This window comes from Sebastes umbrosus, chromosome 17 (genome assembly GCF_015220745.1).
Source record: "Sebastes umbrosus isolate fSebUmb1 chromosome 17, fSebUmb1.pri, whole genome shotgun sequence".
Taxonomy (NCBI): domain Eukaryota; kingdom Metazoa; phylum Chordata; class Actinopteri; order Perciformes; family Sebastidae; genus Sebastes; species Sebastes umbrosus.
The window spans coordinates 23,661,402-23,678,145 of record NC_051285.1 but is presented as its reverse complement, the minus strand read 5'-3'; the positions used below and the strand labels follow the sequence as shown (position 1 = coordinate 23,678,145).

At 40.5% G+C, this 16,744-nt stretch overlaps 1 protein-coding gene across 1 annotated transcript; it reads right to left on the bottom strand.

The window, feature by feature from the left end:
- Positions 1-2,622: 2,622 nt before the first annotated feature.
- Positions 2,623-6,011, bottom strand: si:ch73-1a9.3 (non-histone chromosomal protein HMG-like). Its single transcript, XM_037749111.1, has 6 exons — positions 5,781-6,011; positions 4,293-4,313; positions 4,079-4,108; positions 3,946-3,990; positions 3,743-3,850; positions 2,623-3,646 (listed from the first exon to the last, which is right to left on the bottom strand). The coding sequence occupies exons 1-6, from the start codon at positions 5,796-5,798 to the stop codon at positions 3,596-3,598; spliced, it is 273 nt and encodes a 90-aa protein (XP_037605039.1). The 5' UTR covers positions 5,799-6,011; the 3' UTR covers positions 2,623-3,595.
- Positions 6,012-16,744: the final 10,733 nt, after the last annotated feature.

Sequence of the window (16,744 nt, the reverse complement as noted above, 5' to 3'; positions counted from 1 at the left end):
TGGGTTTGTCTTTTCGTGGAAACCATATCCGTCATAAGGTGAGTTCTTCTTCAAACACAGGTATTTTTGAGGCGTCAATCTGAATCATTCGTGAGGACCACTTTTCTGCCCTAGACATTGTTGGAGGACCATGAAACCAAAGTGTATTCACGCCCCTGCACATGCCAATATATACATTTGGACAGTTTAACGTAGCTGTAATTGTTCCTCCATGTTTCTCTGGCTGTGAAAACATCCTTCCAATTTGTTCGGGGGACAAATCCCTGTCCTTATGTGCAAAAAAGCATTCCAGTGAATCTTCTACAGTCTGAATTAAACAAATCATGAGGGCATCTTCCAAAGTTACATTCTTTTTATTATGAAGGTTTGTCCTTTTGTGACTCTCCACTCCACTGCAGCTCAGCAGGGAAACACTGCACAACACAAAGAGGGATTTATTACTGAAAAAGACTAACTGTGAGAGAAGACTAGCTCAGACTGCTGAATCCTCATATTAGCTTCAGTTGAACCTCAGAATGCATGTTGCATCTATCAAGGGCTGCATTTCATCCCCCCATCACTTGGATTAAAATAAGCATTAGGATGGAATCTCTCATTAGTTGTAGCAGTCAGCATTTTATCAATGGAAGCAAGTGGTTACACGGCTAAAACCCAGAAGGAAACACAGTGCACCGTGTTGGTGTACTGTGTGATTCATCAGGAGGAAGAAGGAGAAGGTAAAGTAAATCCTCTATGTGCCTCCTCCCTCCTTATTTCCTCTGCAGACCAATCACAGCAGAGCCGGAAGAGAACGTGCTGCTACCGCTATTGCGTCACAGATACGTCACATTATCGGTTTGTTTACTAACACAGAGGCTCAATCTAATTCAGTGAACTGTGACGTAAATGCATCAATGATATATGAGGAATAAAAGAAGAAGAGCGGATAAACCGACGGGTGGATGAGACGCTGTCCGTGGTGCTGAAACCATCCTGTCTGTTGTCTGCTTCTTTCTACAGGAGGAGTTCCGCAATACACGGGTTTCCTCTACTGTGTTGCTATTCTAGTCCTCTAATGATAATGAGTGCCACACCGTGGGATGAAGAGGATGACTGCCCTCTTCACCTTGAAGGCAAAAGTTTGCTATTATACCTGGACCAACATGCAAGTATTGGATAAAGGTTTTAGCCTTTATTTGCCAATGAATTATATGAATGAATGAATGACTTTATTTCGAACATAAAAATAAATAAAAACAGATACAAAATAATAACAAACAAAAGAGTAATAGTGTCCGAAAAGGAGTAGGTAGAAGTAAAACTTATATTTCCCTATATAACTCATATATCATAGAATGATAATATAATATAATATATAAACTATCCCAGATTTATTTACATCCCAAATTAAATATATGAACAGCATCCCAAGTTTATTTACAACCCACATATCCATCCGGAGTTAAAAGGTAGATATAAACCAACCCTTGACGCAACCTTTATCACAACTCTCCCCTTAACCATATACCTCCCAAAAAAATATCTTTTTTGTATAGCTTTTCATGTGTTTATACTAACATCTTCAATAATGTTGTACTTGGGGTCCCTTTACAAAAAAGGCCTTAATTTTTCTCTACTTGTAAACTAAAACTATGTCACCATTCAGTGATTTACCACTTATATACTGTATATAATATCACTATCGATGCAGAATCCTGCAGTGAATCTAACATGCTTTCTGTCAGTATTAGGGATGTCAAAGTTAAGTACTAAATGTTTTAATGCATTAACGCAACTGGTGACCTTTAAGTTGTAGCGGGCTCAGTTTTAAAGCTAAAGTTAAGTTATTGAAACTAGAAAACTAGAAACTAGAAAGAATTCATTGGTACCCACCGTGTCATAGCTTGACGCAAAGGAGGTAAAATAACGCTCCATAGTTACCCTAAATTTTGGAGGGGAAAAACTGGCATGGCCATTTTCAAAGGGGTCCCTTGACCTCTGACCTTGAGATATGTGAATGAAAATGGGTTCTATGGGTACCCACGAGTCTCCCCTTTACAGACATGCCCACTTTATGACAATCACATGCAGTTTGGGGCAAGTTATAGTCAAGTCAGCACACTGACACACTGACAGCTGTTGTTGCTGTTGGGCTGCAGTTTGTCATGTTGAGATTTGAGCATAATTTGTTTATGCTAAATGCAGTACCTGTGAGGGTTTCTGGACAATATTTGTCATAGTTTTCTGTTAATTGATTTCTAACAATGAATATTTACATACAATTGCATAAAGCAAGCATATTTGTCCACTCCCATGTTGATAAGAGTGTAAAGTACTTGACAAATCTCCCTTTAAGGTACATTTTGAACTGATAAAATAATGTGGGATTAAGTTGCGATTAATCATGATTAACTATGGACAATCATATAAAAGTGCATTTTTACATAAAATCGGATAAGTAAAAAGCTACGATACAACATGTGTGCATCTTCACCTCACTGCAGACTTGGGTCACACACAAAGCCCAATTGGCAAGATTTCTTTTTATACCTTTAACATGTTTTGAATGAGACACAGTTAATGTTTACACAGTCTCGTGTCAGCAGCCTTAATAATTAACCAACTCCTCAGAATGAAACAGCGTAACAACTACCAACTGAGTTTTATTGGTTTGTTGATAACAATCATTACACAGGTACATCTATAAACAAATAAAAAGAAACTGCACACTTGTACTTGATACAGATATCTAAAACCCACATGAATATTGCTACTGCTGGTATGCATTTGACATCTCAAATAAATGTACAGTTTGTCTGTTGGCCTTTAAGAAGCCAATGTCAACAGTTTTGTCTTTTTAATGGTTACACACCTCATTATCTTGGCTAAGAAAACAAATTCCATTTTTACCATCCTTACAATGTACCATTACACACTGCATATAGAAAGATTGAAAACCTTTTTCACAGCAGCTATACAAATTTATTGCGATGCTATCACAGAACAGAGACACAACCAACACACGCGATGCACAGTTCTGATAAGGAGAGCTCCAGTACTAGGGATTTTAGCTTTATTGATCAGATTCATTAAGAAAACTGCATGAGTACAAGAGTTAACATATAGGAACAAAGCTTACAAACATTCTAAAACACTGTTCTTCATTTATAAACAATAAAACAATGAGTTGCCCTGTGACTTTGTCCATCCCCACCCCAGCACAGATTACATACACTGTCCCTTATAAAGCATATGGAATGTAATCCACGCAGACAAGCTCTTCCGGTTGTTGCCCCAGCTCCTGTGAACGTCGTGTTCTTTACGTGTTGACACGGTAACCTGTCCTGCACCCTCCCCTCCTTCACATTTAAAACTGAAATGAAATCCACTGACAGTAACAACAATGACCGCAATTTTTGTGGCGATGCAAAATTGTGGGATGTGACGAAATTCCCGTCTCCAAATTGACTTTTTTTCTTTCATTAAAAAAAAGTGTTCTCTACAATCAAACTACTAAAAAACCTGTATTTAGAAAATAGTTGATAAAAATATTCCCCTGAATTGTACAAGAAAAGAGGTACAGGGAGCACTGGTAAAAGATGTGGTTGGAGAGATGTTATTCTGCTGCCTCATCATCTTTTTCTTCAGCTTCTTCTGTAGCTGGTGCCTGGAAGAAAAATCATAATCAAAAGTTTAATCACCAAGACGATGAGCTTAATTTTTTCCATGTTTATAGATATATATATGATGTCATGAGCCTTACCTCTTCCTCAGCTTTGGCTTCGCCGTTCTCAGCGGGGGCCTCTGGTGCTTTCTCCTCGGGCTTGGCCTTCTCCACCTCCTTGGCTTTCTTAGGCTTAGCAGGTGCCTTCTGCAAACAAAAATATTTACCACATTAGTCACTCAGTCAACAGTTGCGAGTCTAAGAAATGAATGTAATCAGAAGTAATCAAACCAAGGCCCCACCTTTGGCTTTGGTTTGGCCTCTGCCTTTGCAGGTGCAGCAGGTTTCTGTGGGGACAAAAAGCATTGTCAGCACCAAGAATGCAGTTAACAGCATGCATATTGTCTGTGACAGTCTAAGCTGGTCTGTACTTACATCTTTCAACCTGAGAGATCTCCTCTTGGGCTGCAGAGAGAGAGTGAACAGACATGGTGATTACACATCAGCAACAACAACAACAACAACACATCAGCCAGTGGCTCTCACAGATGGGGCGCTACTGACCCCTGGTGGGCGCACAGACTGTTTTATTATTTTAAAATGGAATAAAACACAGATATGTTAAAAAATATGTTAAATCATTCCTTACCGCTGTTTCTCCTCTGTCTGCCTGTAAGCGGGGAGAAAAAAAAGAAAGAAAATCAGGTTAAGGAAATTGCATTTTAATGTGCCTATGGTGGGGGAGCGGGTCATGGGCTTTAAGTATTAGTTATGTAACTCAAAAGTGGGCGTTTCCAGACAGAACATTAGCCTATGGCTGCACCTCCAGCTTCATACATGATTTAGTTTAAAGACCGAGCGCTGTGATTGGCTGAGAGATGTTCTAAATCTTGAACAATGGAGCTAATAACCTGGAAGGAGTCTCTTCTTCTTAACCAGCATGTTTACACTCATTATATTACAATTAGGAACTATATTAATATGAATCCATGTGGGAACTACATTTGTCTGCACAAAAAAATAAATAAATGTCCTTTGACTTGCTTCAATGCAGAAGTGTTTAATGGTGTAACATCAGCAGAGTGTAGTTTTAACAGCGTCATGTGGTCGTGCTCTCCCAGCTGCTGCCAGTGATTTGTTGTCTACTGTAAAACTCTGCTAAAGGAGGGGGGGGGGTAGGACTCCGCCTCCTCGCGACACATCCATTCATTGGTAATAAATGAGATTGAGTGTACGGAGAAAACTGAGCACTGTAGCGAGCGTTCCCGCCACGAATTTGAAAAGAGTCATACTCTCCGAGATGCTCAGCGGCGACTACTGTCGATCTGGTAGCAGAATCTACTAGAACCCCCAGCAACAAGAGCAGCGCTTTGCTGACGGAGGCTCGCCATTGCATAACCCTAACGACTGGCCTGAGCCGAACACATAGAACAGACACGAACACGACGGAAAGCCTTCCGAGGAATGCATTTTCACCAGTGAAAAATAAAGGGCGGCCATGCATGAAGAAAAAGCACACTATGAAAGAAACATATTATCATAAAATTATATTTTTTTCCACAAGAAAGCAGTAAACAACACGCTTAGTGCCCACCAAAAATAACAACCTTCACATTAAAGCCGAACTCCCCATAAATAACATCCTGTTCATTTTCTAAACTTTAGCAGCCAGCGTGACGACCCCCATAGGAAACAATCAATATGCCGCCAACTTTCTCTGCAGAAAAGCAACCCCATCGACGGAGAAAAACGATCCCCGCTTTGTCCTACACTGCAAATAAATGTATTTATACACAAATGCAATTGTGCATGTCACCATTCTGCGGTAAAAAAAAAAAAAAAAAATACCCGGCATACGGAAAACCCCTTGGCACAAAGATAATCACTGCACTAGAGATAGATAGCAGCAAGAATGAGCCACTTCCGAACATCAAAACAGAAGCTACATAACAAACTAAACTGCTGCTGCAAGCCGCTACATTGTTTACATCATTCCAGAACACAGAACGATACATTTGTAGCAACATTCTAACAAACTCTGACCAAGAATTCCAACGAGCCCGCTTCACATATATATGCAGTTGGGGGTTATAAACGCTGGATTACTGAATGCATGAAAGATGTCGGTTCTACTCACTCTGCTCCTTTTAGGCATGGCTGGTTTTTGTGTGGGGGTGTTTTTTTTAAAAAAAGAAGAAAAACGAGCTAAATGCTGCTCGGTACAGGAGGAAAATACAGTGGTATATTGTGGATAAAGCTGTACCAGTATACAGTCTAATACAGCGCAGCGAGACGTTAATGTTCCATTGGAAGAAGAACTAGCTCAAACCGGATTGGATTCTCCCCCTCCCTCCTTATTCAAACCGTTATAGTCCCTGCGTGATTGACGGGACTATATCCCGCCCCTGCTAACCCCTGATTGGCCCACACGGTGGTCAGCAACACCATTTCAAATCTGCGCTCTTACCTGTGTGGGGGACGTCACACGTCACTCAACAAACACGGCGAGCTATTTGTCTTTCTGTGCAGCCATCTGCTGGAACAAGGCAAGATTGTCATTCAATTTTTGCCTTCCAGCTCGGCTCGGAAAATGCCTCTATTTCCGACCAAAAATGCAACATTTCGACATGCATTTTGATATGTGTTAAAAGCAAACTCATTCTGCGCCTTTAAGTGATAACAGAGAGATGTGGCTTGTGTATTAGCAGGAGATTGAGAGAGAGAGAGAGGAGGGGTGTGTGTTTGTGCTCCCCCAGTCAGCCAAGTCTTTTGTATTTTAGCTTGGGAAAATGGCGACAGGCTCCGTGTGGGCAACAGCTACCTATAGCATGTGAGCACTCTTGTGCAAGCCGCTCTCGCAGTATTGTGACCGTCCGCTGGCTCCATTGTTGAGTGTGTGCAGCCCAAACATGACTCCGGTTAGAAACAGCGTGTTTGTGTTGAAGAGAGGTCGTTTCAGACATTTCAGCACGGAGACATTCATTCATTTCCCCCCTGAGTGAAAGATACACAGACACTACCCGACACTACTGCTGCTTCTTATTTCTCCTCTACAACACTGAGCACTGTTATTGTTGCAGGTATAGAGTACTGCCCAGAAAAGACACAATAGCCTACGAAATATTGTTATTATTATTTATTTCTGGCTATTTTTCTTGTATACTCGTGAAAAAAAAGCATACATTTAATAAAGGGTAATATAATGTAGGCCTTTTCTTCCATTTTTGTACATATCATCTGCCACTTCATGTACACATTCTGATGGGGACTGTACTCACAAATATGTGTGTGGAGTGGAGGAGATATTAACTTATTTATACATTTGTCAATAATTTCCTTGTATATATTTTGCTGGAAATTATGACAAATATAAATTTATATAATAAGCCTTTTTAAAATTTTGTCCTCGGCTTATGAAATTTGAACAAAGTGCCTTCGCAGGAGTCTATTTCAACATGATTCAGTCCTTCTGTATGCGGATGAGAAAAGAGTAGTCAACAAATCGGGGTAAGTGTCATTATTAAAGTGTTCGGCATGTTAGGATATGTTGATGATGATTTGTAGAACATTAGGCATAAATAAAAAAAATCCTGACTAGCAAAACCATCAAGTAAACATGCCTTTCTTCTTTTTCATTTTTAAATGATCCCTCCCTGCATTCTGGACAGCCCAACAGGGACGGCTCTAGCCCTTTTGGTGCCCTAGGCAAAATTTGGATTTGGAGCCCCCCTTCCCCCGTAGTTTGATTCGGCATACTGGGGTCCCTAAATAGTCTTGGAATTGCATACATTGGGTTTCACTGTAAGGCTGAGACTCTTGTGGATTCATTGAGCCCAATCATCTGTGATGATGTTAGTCCCCTTAGTAGCCATTTCATTGTAGTGAGACCATTTTTTGAAACTTGACCTCACTGTGTAAAATGACCTGCGGTGACCTCTAGGATAATCACAGCCTCATGAAACTTTAAAACCACAAACTAGAGACCTAGAGCATTCAGATTCAGTGGATGGATGGCTTTCCTAGGTAGATTGACAATAAGGGGGTTTCTGAGCAGTTTTGAGAACAGAAGTGCTTGCCATCCAATCGCTGAAAAATACAATTCTTGCAGAAATCTCAAAATGTCAAAAGTTTTTGATACCAAATCACAGCATGGCTTTTTCTATGGTGTTCCTCAAGGTCTTGGTGTCTTAATGTTGTATTTTGGAGGGACTATTGATAATTTCTTTTTATCAATTCTCGGCACCATATCTGTGTAACAAATGGTATCAACCCAAAAATTGCTGCAACATCTATGAGACATAAGTGTGCATGGGAATGGCCATATTATACTTCAATCATAATGTTCTAAAGCCTTATACATTTTTACAATTTATTTTATTAATTAAATAATAATTAATTAATGTTTATTTCTGATTTATGACTAGAACAACGTGACACACAGTGCTGAATTGCATCTCAAATTAATCTTTAGATTCCCAGCTTTCAGATGATGTATACCACTTCTATGTGACATCTACTGTTGACCTGCTATCTCCCCCTAAAGACACCCTGTACCCGCCTAAAAAAGACAAAAATTAGTCTATTGTGGGTCTCAGAGGGTTAAAAGTGTTTCGTCAGTTTCACTACAACAAGAGTTTTACGGGGTGAAAAGTGTATTTCTTTTTTTATTTATTCATGCATTTGTTATCTCAATGTATTTTAAAAAAAAAGAAGGTGGCGCTCTAGGCGACCGCCTATCAAGGCCTATTGAAGGAGGCTGGGACACAGGTGGTAGTGATGTTACGCGCTGTGCAGAGGCTTCGGAGCGTGTCGAGTAATCCAGGAAGTTTTATGTGATCGAGGCTTGTATCGTTTTAGACAAATGACGTCATTGAAGATGCCCGAAGCCGAAATACAGTTACGAACTTATCATTCCTGAATAAAAACAAATAATGTCTCCCATCTATAATTTTCCTGTAGTTACACAAGCACAATCCCTGGCCTCTGCCCGGTTAAACCACTGCCACATATCTGGAATATGTCTGCAAGTCTTTTACACTATTTGACCAATAGGTGGGTTCGTGTGCATATGAAGCCCAGATGAAGCCTCGTGAAATGAACCCTTTTGCGAACCCAATTTGCTGAAGGGCTTCAGTGCTTCATGAAGTTTCATCTCGCCATCACTAACGGGTGGCGGACACGGCTCTTGGGTTATGGGGTATGATATATGCGCAGTGTAACTGGAGCTGTGGTCGTGCGTTGCGATTAGCTCAATTTCGGCGAGTGCTGATCAGATTTTACTGCATATGTGTTGCACCCCAAAGATATGACACGTTGATGATGCGTGACCCTGTATCCTTCAATAGGCCTTGCCGCTTATATGACCTATGCCATATAGGCCATAGTGGTCCACTATTATTGTTTTGGACTAGAAGATGCTTATTCCGTTTATTTTTCATAAGGCCATGTTTATTTTTTATGTCTTTTTGTAAGGCAGTGATTGTGTACTAAGACATTCTAACTCAGTTTGGCAAAATAATCATGTCTGAATAAGGTAAACAGGCCACTCTAAAGAAAATCAAGTATTTTTTAAAAGAACACACTAAATAACAGATTTACAACTGAAAAGAAACACTGCATTTGGCTTTCATTCAGCTAATATACTGTCATCTCCAATTGGTCAACAGTGTCATGCGATTGGTGGTTCATTTATATTAAGGAATTCTAGACAGTGATATATCACTCAGGCCTACTTCCTTTTATTGAATTGAGGTTAATAAAGTACTTCTTGAAGGGATAGGTCAGATTTTTTTAAATGGGCTTGTATGAGGTACTTATCAATAGTCAGTGTATTACCTACAGTAGATGACAGACGGCACGTTTGGAGAAACAGACAGGAGTACCAGCACCGGAGCAAAACAATGTACTGCTGTGGACGGGGGCCGGCAGCAAAACATATTTTAGCCACCTAAAAAAAGATCAATATCAGTTTAAGTGTACGCTTTATTTAGATGAATTTCCAACTGGGAACTGAACTGAAAGTGAAACTTATGTAAACTGTTTTAGTCAGCTGAGTCTGTTGGCTTTGAAGAGAGCATGGATAAGTTTCACTTTCAGTTCAGTTCCCCGTCTGAAAGGGCTGTCAGACGGCATGATAAAGCGGTGAAAATATTCTAAATATAGCATATACTTCAACTGATATTGATTTTGTTAGGTGAACCTTTCTTTTAAGTGGCTAAATTACGTTTTGCTGCTGCCCCCCGTCCACAGTAGTACATTGATTTGCTCCTGTGCTGGTACTTCTGTCTGCTTCTCCAAACTAGTGGCATAACGACCGTCATCTACTGTAGGTTACACACTGACTATGGATAAGTACCTCATACAACCCTACTTCAAAACACCCAAACTATCCCTTTAAGGTACCCTTGAGCTGCTCCGATGTCACTTGGACATACATGCTCTTCTATCTGGTGTGAACATCATCAGACAAACAAACCTGATTCACGGAGAACTGGCGTTTCCTGCAGGGCTGCATTCGACAGCAGCTTGTGAACACACAAAATTTGATTTTTGTTTGGAGTAACCCGGGTCACACCTGTCTATCGCATTGTACTGCTAACAAATGCTCAAATACATATAGGTCAAAATTCAAGTTTAAAACTCCACCAAGGAGACGTCCATTCACAAGATAGTGTGAAGACATTTGAAAGTTTTCAGCACGTGCTTTTATGGCAGCTTGGATAAGTTCTAGTGATTTATCTTTACACAACCCTATATACTGTAAATTGGCTATAGCAAGTTTAATAACATCCCTTTGATTCCTTTACTGTCTGAGCCACACACACACACACACACACACACACACACACACACACTACCTAAGGCCTACTTTCCATTTAATGAGATATGGAAATGATAATGCTGAAAGTATTGTTATTGCACAGAGTTTTGGGAATTCTTTATGAACCCTTTGGCAAATTGCATTGGAAGGTTAAGAGAACTACATTGGCACTGTAATGTTTATACACAGACATGATCTCTTTTAACTGAAGTTAATGTGTAGCAAATGCAGCATACTTCTACATTTCAGGTCGCAATATACTGATGTCCATCAATTCGTATGTGATCCATCCACGTAATTGTGAACCGGGAAGTTTGGAGAGCGGCGAATGCTGCATAGGGAGGAGGTCAGGGTGGAAGGGTGGGTCAAAAAACACAGGACTTTCGCCCAGGAGACCGGTGTTCGTGTCCTGTGTGAAACAACAAGTCAAAGTCGATATATTTGTCACATAACTTCCATGCTTAAGTTAAAGCACTTCTGGTGTTATTCTTACCCAAACCACAATCTTTTCCTAAAGCTATGTAGTTTTGTCAAATAACTTCCATACTTAAGTTACGTCACTTCCGATGTTATGTTTTTAATCTTTTCCTAAACCTAACTAAATAGTTTTGTTGCCTAAGCCTAACCAAGTCAATCTATTCCTAAACCTAACCAAGTACAAGGACATTGGTTGGAAAACACAAAGTTGTGCTGAGCGTCACGAAAACATGCCACGTCTGTGGTCACGAATCATCATTTCGAGACTATTTCATGAATTGCAGTGAGACTGTCAAGTAAACCATAATGCTGAGGAAGAAAAAAACAAAAGAGTAAGATGGAATAGTCACAGACTTCAAGGCACAATAGGTGTAGTGTAAAAATACATTAATCTTCTAAAAGTGGGTTGCAAATTTGCAACCGAAACAAGTAGCCCATCCCCCATTTGACACCCTGTAGATTCACCCAAATAAAAGCTTTCTGCCTGCTCCCCGCGGGCATAGAGGTGTAAACAATTAGGCCGAGTCACATGCTGATGCCGGCCAGTATTATTATGGTAATGACATCAGGAGTTTACTTCACCCCACTGGTCCACTTGACAAAACAAAAGGACAGACTGGGTAACGCATGAATTAGGTACCTGTGTCTCTTGTTAAAACAACCAGCTTTATTGAATCATCAGTAGTTTGCAACAGAATCATCCTCTTGTTGGTTGTTTCAAGTCTTTGGCTGTTTAACCCTCTGAGGAACACAATAGAGCTGTTCTGGGTTTTGTTAGGGGGTACAGGGGGTCTTAAGGGGGAGATAGCAGGTCAACAATAGATGTCACATAGAAGTGGTGTACATCATCTGAAAGCTGGGAACCTGAAGATTAATGCAGCTCAGCACTGTGTCAAGTTGTTCTAGTAATAACTCAGAAATAAACACAAATTGATGAATTAATTAATAAAAAACGTTGTGAAAGTGTATAAGGGCTAAGAACATTATGATATATGTTTATGATGTCCATTACAGCTCTATTATGTCTCATAAGTTGTTGCAGCAATTTTGGGGTTGATACCATTTGTTACACGGATTTGGTGCTAAATTTAACCTCTTTTTTTTACCACTCGAGAATTGATTATAATGATCAATAATCCCTTCAAAATACCACATTAAGACACCAAGACCTTGAGGAACACCATAGAAAAAGCCATGCTGTGATTTGGTATCAAAAACTTTTGACATTTTGAGATTTCTGCAAGAATTGCATTTTTTGCCGATTGGATGGCGAGCACTTCTGTTCTGGAAACTGTTTAGAGGCTGTGATTACAGGTCATTTTATACAGTGAGGTCAAGTTTAAAAAAAATATTACTATATGAAATGGTCTCACTATGGGGACTAACATCATCACACATGAATACAATTGGACTCATTGGATCCACAAGAGTCTCAGATTTACAGTGATACCCAATTTATGCAATTCCAAGACTGTTTAGGGACCCTAGTATGCAGAAATATTTAAACACACAATTTTAGAATAGGTGAAAATAACACATTTATACTGCATCCAAAACTGCATGTAATTATCATAAAATGGACATGCATGTAAAGGGGAGACTCATGGGTACTCATAGAACCCATTTACATTCACATATCTTGAGGTCAGAGGTCAAGGGACCCCTTTGAAAATGGCCATGCCAGTTTTTCCTTGTCAAAATTTTGCCTAATTTTGGAGCGTTATTTAGCCTCCATGGTTTTCTAGTTTCATATGATAGCTGTACCCTCGCTCCAGCTCTAAAACTGAACCTGCTATAGCCTTTTAAGACAGTAAAGTCAGTCGGGGGTCAGAAAAGTGTAGATATACACACGGTTTCTATCCCATCTTATTTAGAGCTTCAGGGGAGATTCAGAGCTGGGGTCCTGTCCTTCACGTCTGTATGTAATCTCGGCTGAAATACAGCCCAAACTGACTGAAAAATGACATGACCTTTCCTTTATGGCACAGATGTGGTTGAGGACTTTTACTTGTAATGGATTATTTTTGTGGTATTTCTACTTTACATCTTCCACCACTGGTAAACAGAAGGTCTCTATGGTAAAATAAATATACAGATGTAGAAGAAATTAAAAAAATGTAATAAAAAGATTTTTAAAAAACAAGGAGTTGAATTAGTCCACCATTATAGGTAGAAAAATATTGCAAATGTCTGCATTCTAGGTAGAAGTGCATGCTACTGATCAACTTTACTGCCCTTTATTTTAGGCAAAACTCAAAATGGAGGAGCAAGGCACAGCAAGGTTACCAAGATAAGTGCATTATCTACTGATTTAAACTAGCTGAAACATCAAAAATCTCTCTGGTGATGGAAGTTCTCCCACCACTGAACTGAAAAGCAACGTGCAGAGCTGTAATTTGACCCCTGCATTTCTCTCTCCTGTCCTGTACTACTGGCTTTGCAGGACGTGAACATCAGCATGTCGTAAAAGAATGTCCTGCCGCTCTCTGCGGGAGTCTCTAAAGATACTGTATATGCATGGCGGAGTGGGAGGGAGGGAGGAGGGGAAAGGCGTTAGGTGGGTCTCAGATAACAATGCTGTTGTTGTGTTGAGTATGGGGCAGCCCTTCCATCACAGCTGCTGCCTGTTGCTGTCTTTTCCCTCCTTTTCACTCTCTCATTTTCCCTCTCCAGTAGTAAGAACACTGAGGGGGTGGCGGGGAACAAGGCCACAGGGGAGAGAATGACTCCAACAACTGCTCATTCTTTGAAAAATGATTGTTTAAACTCACAGAAAGAAGTAATAATGCAAAGTAACCTTGTGTTTTGTTTGTTTTTGTGGCACACATAATTATCATATTTTGTTTAAAGGGGCTATATGTGAGAATGAGAAATTGCTTGTTAACAGGGACACCTGTGGCTGTTAAGTCAACGACACCGACACACACGAGACTGAATGTGATTGACAGGCATCATGTTGATTAACGTTAGCAACATTAGCAGCTAAAACCACAATATCACTGTATATTTCACACGCTTGGTAGTATTATTAGCGGCCCGGCCGATGTTGATACTAGTATTAACTTTTCCTGCTTTAGCCTCCCGACCGTGGTCAGAAGGACCAGGGGAGGCACCGTAGTGTTGGTGTCCTGGGCCGGAGTCCATAACGTTACTCGCTCCGGAGTTAACCCCCGTCACTCCACTCAGCTGCCTGGAAACAAGACACGGGACACCTCTGTTGGTTTTGAGGAGCTGCAGCTTTTATTTCTGCACAAACTGCAACTTCCACTGAACATTCACTTGATTTTCTCAAAGCTAAACTAACTCTTCTTGTTCCGCTGCTCGCCTGTTTTCTCACATACTCACCGCCACTCTCTCTCTCTCTCTCTTGCTTCACCACTCACTTCCCATGTGCACACAAACAACACCAGTTTACGCCTGACGGCGGTCACATTCCTGTTTTTTGCAAGACGGGCTTCACTAACTTTGTTTTTTTTTGTGCTTCCGTGGAGTTTGTGTTGGAATCTGAGTTGTGGTGGGGGCTGGTCGTTTGTTGGTGTTAGCGGACTCCATTTCTAACTGAATGTTAGCTACGGCACTCGCAAGCGCGCATTACGTCACATCCGCTGTATTTTCCGGAAAAATGGGTCTGGGTTCTTCACTTTAAAAGCAGTCTACAGACTGATAGAGGAAACCTAGGTTAGGTTACAACCGGTTCACACATTGGCAATAAAAAATGATTTATACTTTTAAGAACTTGTAATCCCTTTAATGGAAGAATAATTGGAGCTTTGAGTTGACTCAGAGGTAACTGGAACAAAACATTGGCATAATCCTCAGGGGAGGGCGACAGGATGAAGGTAAAGGTGACCTCGTCCAACATCCAAAGCCTCTTTGACAGAGGGCAACTTGTCAATTTATCTTCTTCACTCTCTCTCTTCCATACACACACACACACACAAACACATGCTACTTGTCTTGACCAGTAACAGGTGAAACTGGGCAGCTGTGTTGTGCGCAAACACACGATCTTAACTGCCGCCCTGTGAAGCAACCATTGGTCACAGTGGTGTAGTATGTGTGTGCTGCAGGCAGGTAGAGAGATGGCTGTGAATGGATCAGCTGGATGTAAGGAAAATCTGAGTCCCTCTCTCTCTCTCTCTCTCTCTCTCTCTCTCTAAGTGGATTTCTCCCGTGTAGTGAAATGCAGCCTTCCCATATGGAGCAGCGGGTAAAGCCAGATTACACCAGTTTGTGTGAGAGGGGCTCCAGAACCACCAGAGTTCATGGCCTGACCCCACACGAACATGAAGGACACATTTTATAGTTGGAGCAACTGTTGTCTTAACTCTTGTGCAATCAGCTGAATAGTAGTGTTCTATATGATATTTGTGTTAGTAATTAGATATTTAATTGTTGAAATGATAAAGTTATAACCAAAAACGGACTAAACCTGCAGAATTTACCTTTTTTTAAAGGACGAAATGTGACTAGAAAGATGATTAAAGATGATACCTTTCTGCCATTACAGTTGAAAATCTTCTGAATTACAAAAGCCAGCTACTTTTCCTTATATTTCTTTAGGTTTGTGTACATGCATATTAATAAAGAAATCAGTACAGTTATAAATAAACTATGCAAAATGACAAATGTGACAAAACGTGTCACATGCAGTTTCTAAAAATAACATCTTGAGTTGTATTTGTCCACTCAGCAGTCAAAGGAATGTGTTGGAGCGTAAGGAGGGGAGTGCCCATGACCTGCCTTTAACACAGTAGTCATTTACATGTGAGAGAGGGCGGAGGCTCGCCCAGTGGCAACGCTGCTTAATAAGCTCAGTAACAATAAACCTTACGTCGGCTTTAACCATTGATTAGCCAACAGCTGACACCACGAAAACAAATCCCACAATGACAATTAATGCATGCTCTGAAGGCGCGCCTTTTTATATGGAAAGTATCGCATTGTTGGGTCATATCTTATTCTCTCAGCTGAATGGAACTAATCTGTGGTTGCAAACAATGAAATGAAACAATAGGAAGCCCGAGAAGTCAACGCGTCGACACAAAGACGAGCACGCATGATGAGTTATGACTGATGATCTCTGACACAGCGGCTATGGTGGCGGGAGAGGACTCTGAATTACTTCCATTGGAGGCCATATGCAGGGGATCAGAGGGACTGCTGCTGCTGACCCTCCCCCACTATCTACTTCCTGTTTTTCATGGTTGTCTGCTCGCTTCTGCCTATACAATACCAGCTGTGTCTGGAGACATTCCAGCTCATACTATACAGCTACCCTCATAAAAACCGTGACTGTGGGCCAGAGGATCCTATATAAACAGAACACTGTAGAGACAGATTGCATTGATCTCCTCTGCTGCATCATAGCAGATCTGCTTATCAGGAGGCTCGCTATAGAGGCCTTTTGAAATGCTTTAGCTGCCAATTAGTTATCCAGCTTCAGTGGATGCTTTTTTGTAAGTCTTGAGCTTTTCAGCTTTTGCACCGGGAAAATAGAAACTGCAAACCTGTCGAGTAAGAAACAACTTGAAACCATGTGATATATCATTTGTATTAGCATAGAAGTTACAGGGTAATCTTATCGTAATCTAAATATACTGCAGAGCATGTCAGTCGTTTTATCTGCTACAGTATGTAGGTAATCGATATTCAGAGCATTAATATAGCAGAAAACAACTATTTGCTATGTGAAGATATAGAGGAGTAAAGAAAAAAACATATCTTATGCAATACTCAGCATATCGCTAAATGTTTAAAATTGCAATAAGATTGTATCATGACTTAAGTATTGTGATAATCAG

Coding starts and splice junctions, on each gene's coding strand:
- si:ch73-1a9.3 (XM_037749111.1), bottom strand. Junction 3,991..4,078: donor GATCTCTCAGGTTGAAAGAT/GTAAGTACAGAC, acceptor TTGTCCCCACAG/AAACCTGCTGCACCTGCAAA. Junction 3,647..3,742: donor AAGCCAAAGCTGAGGAAGAG/GTAAGGCTCATG, acceptor TTTTTCTTCCAG/GCACCAGCTACAGAAGAAGC.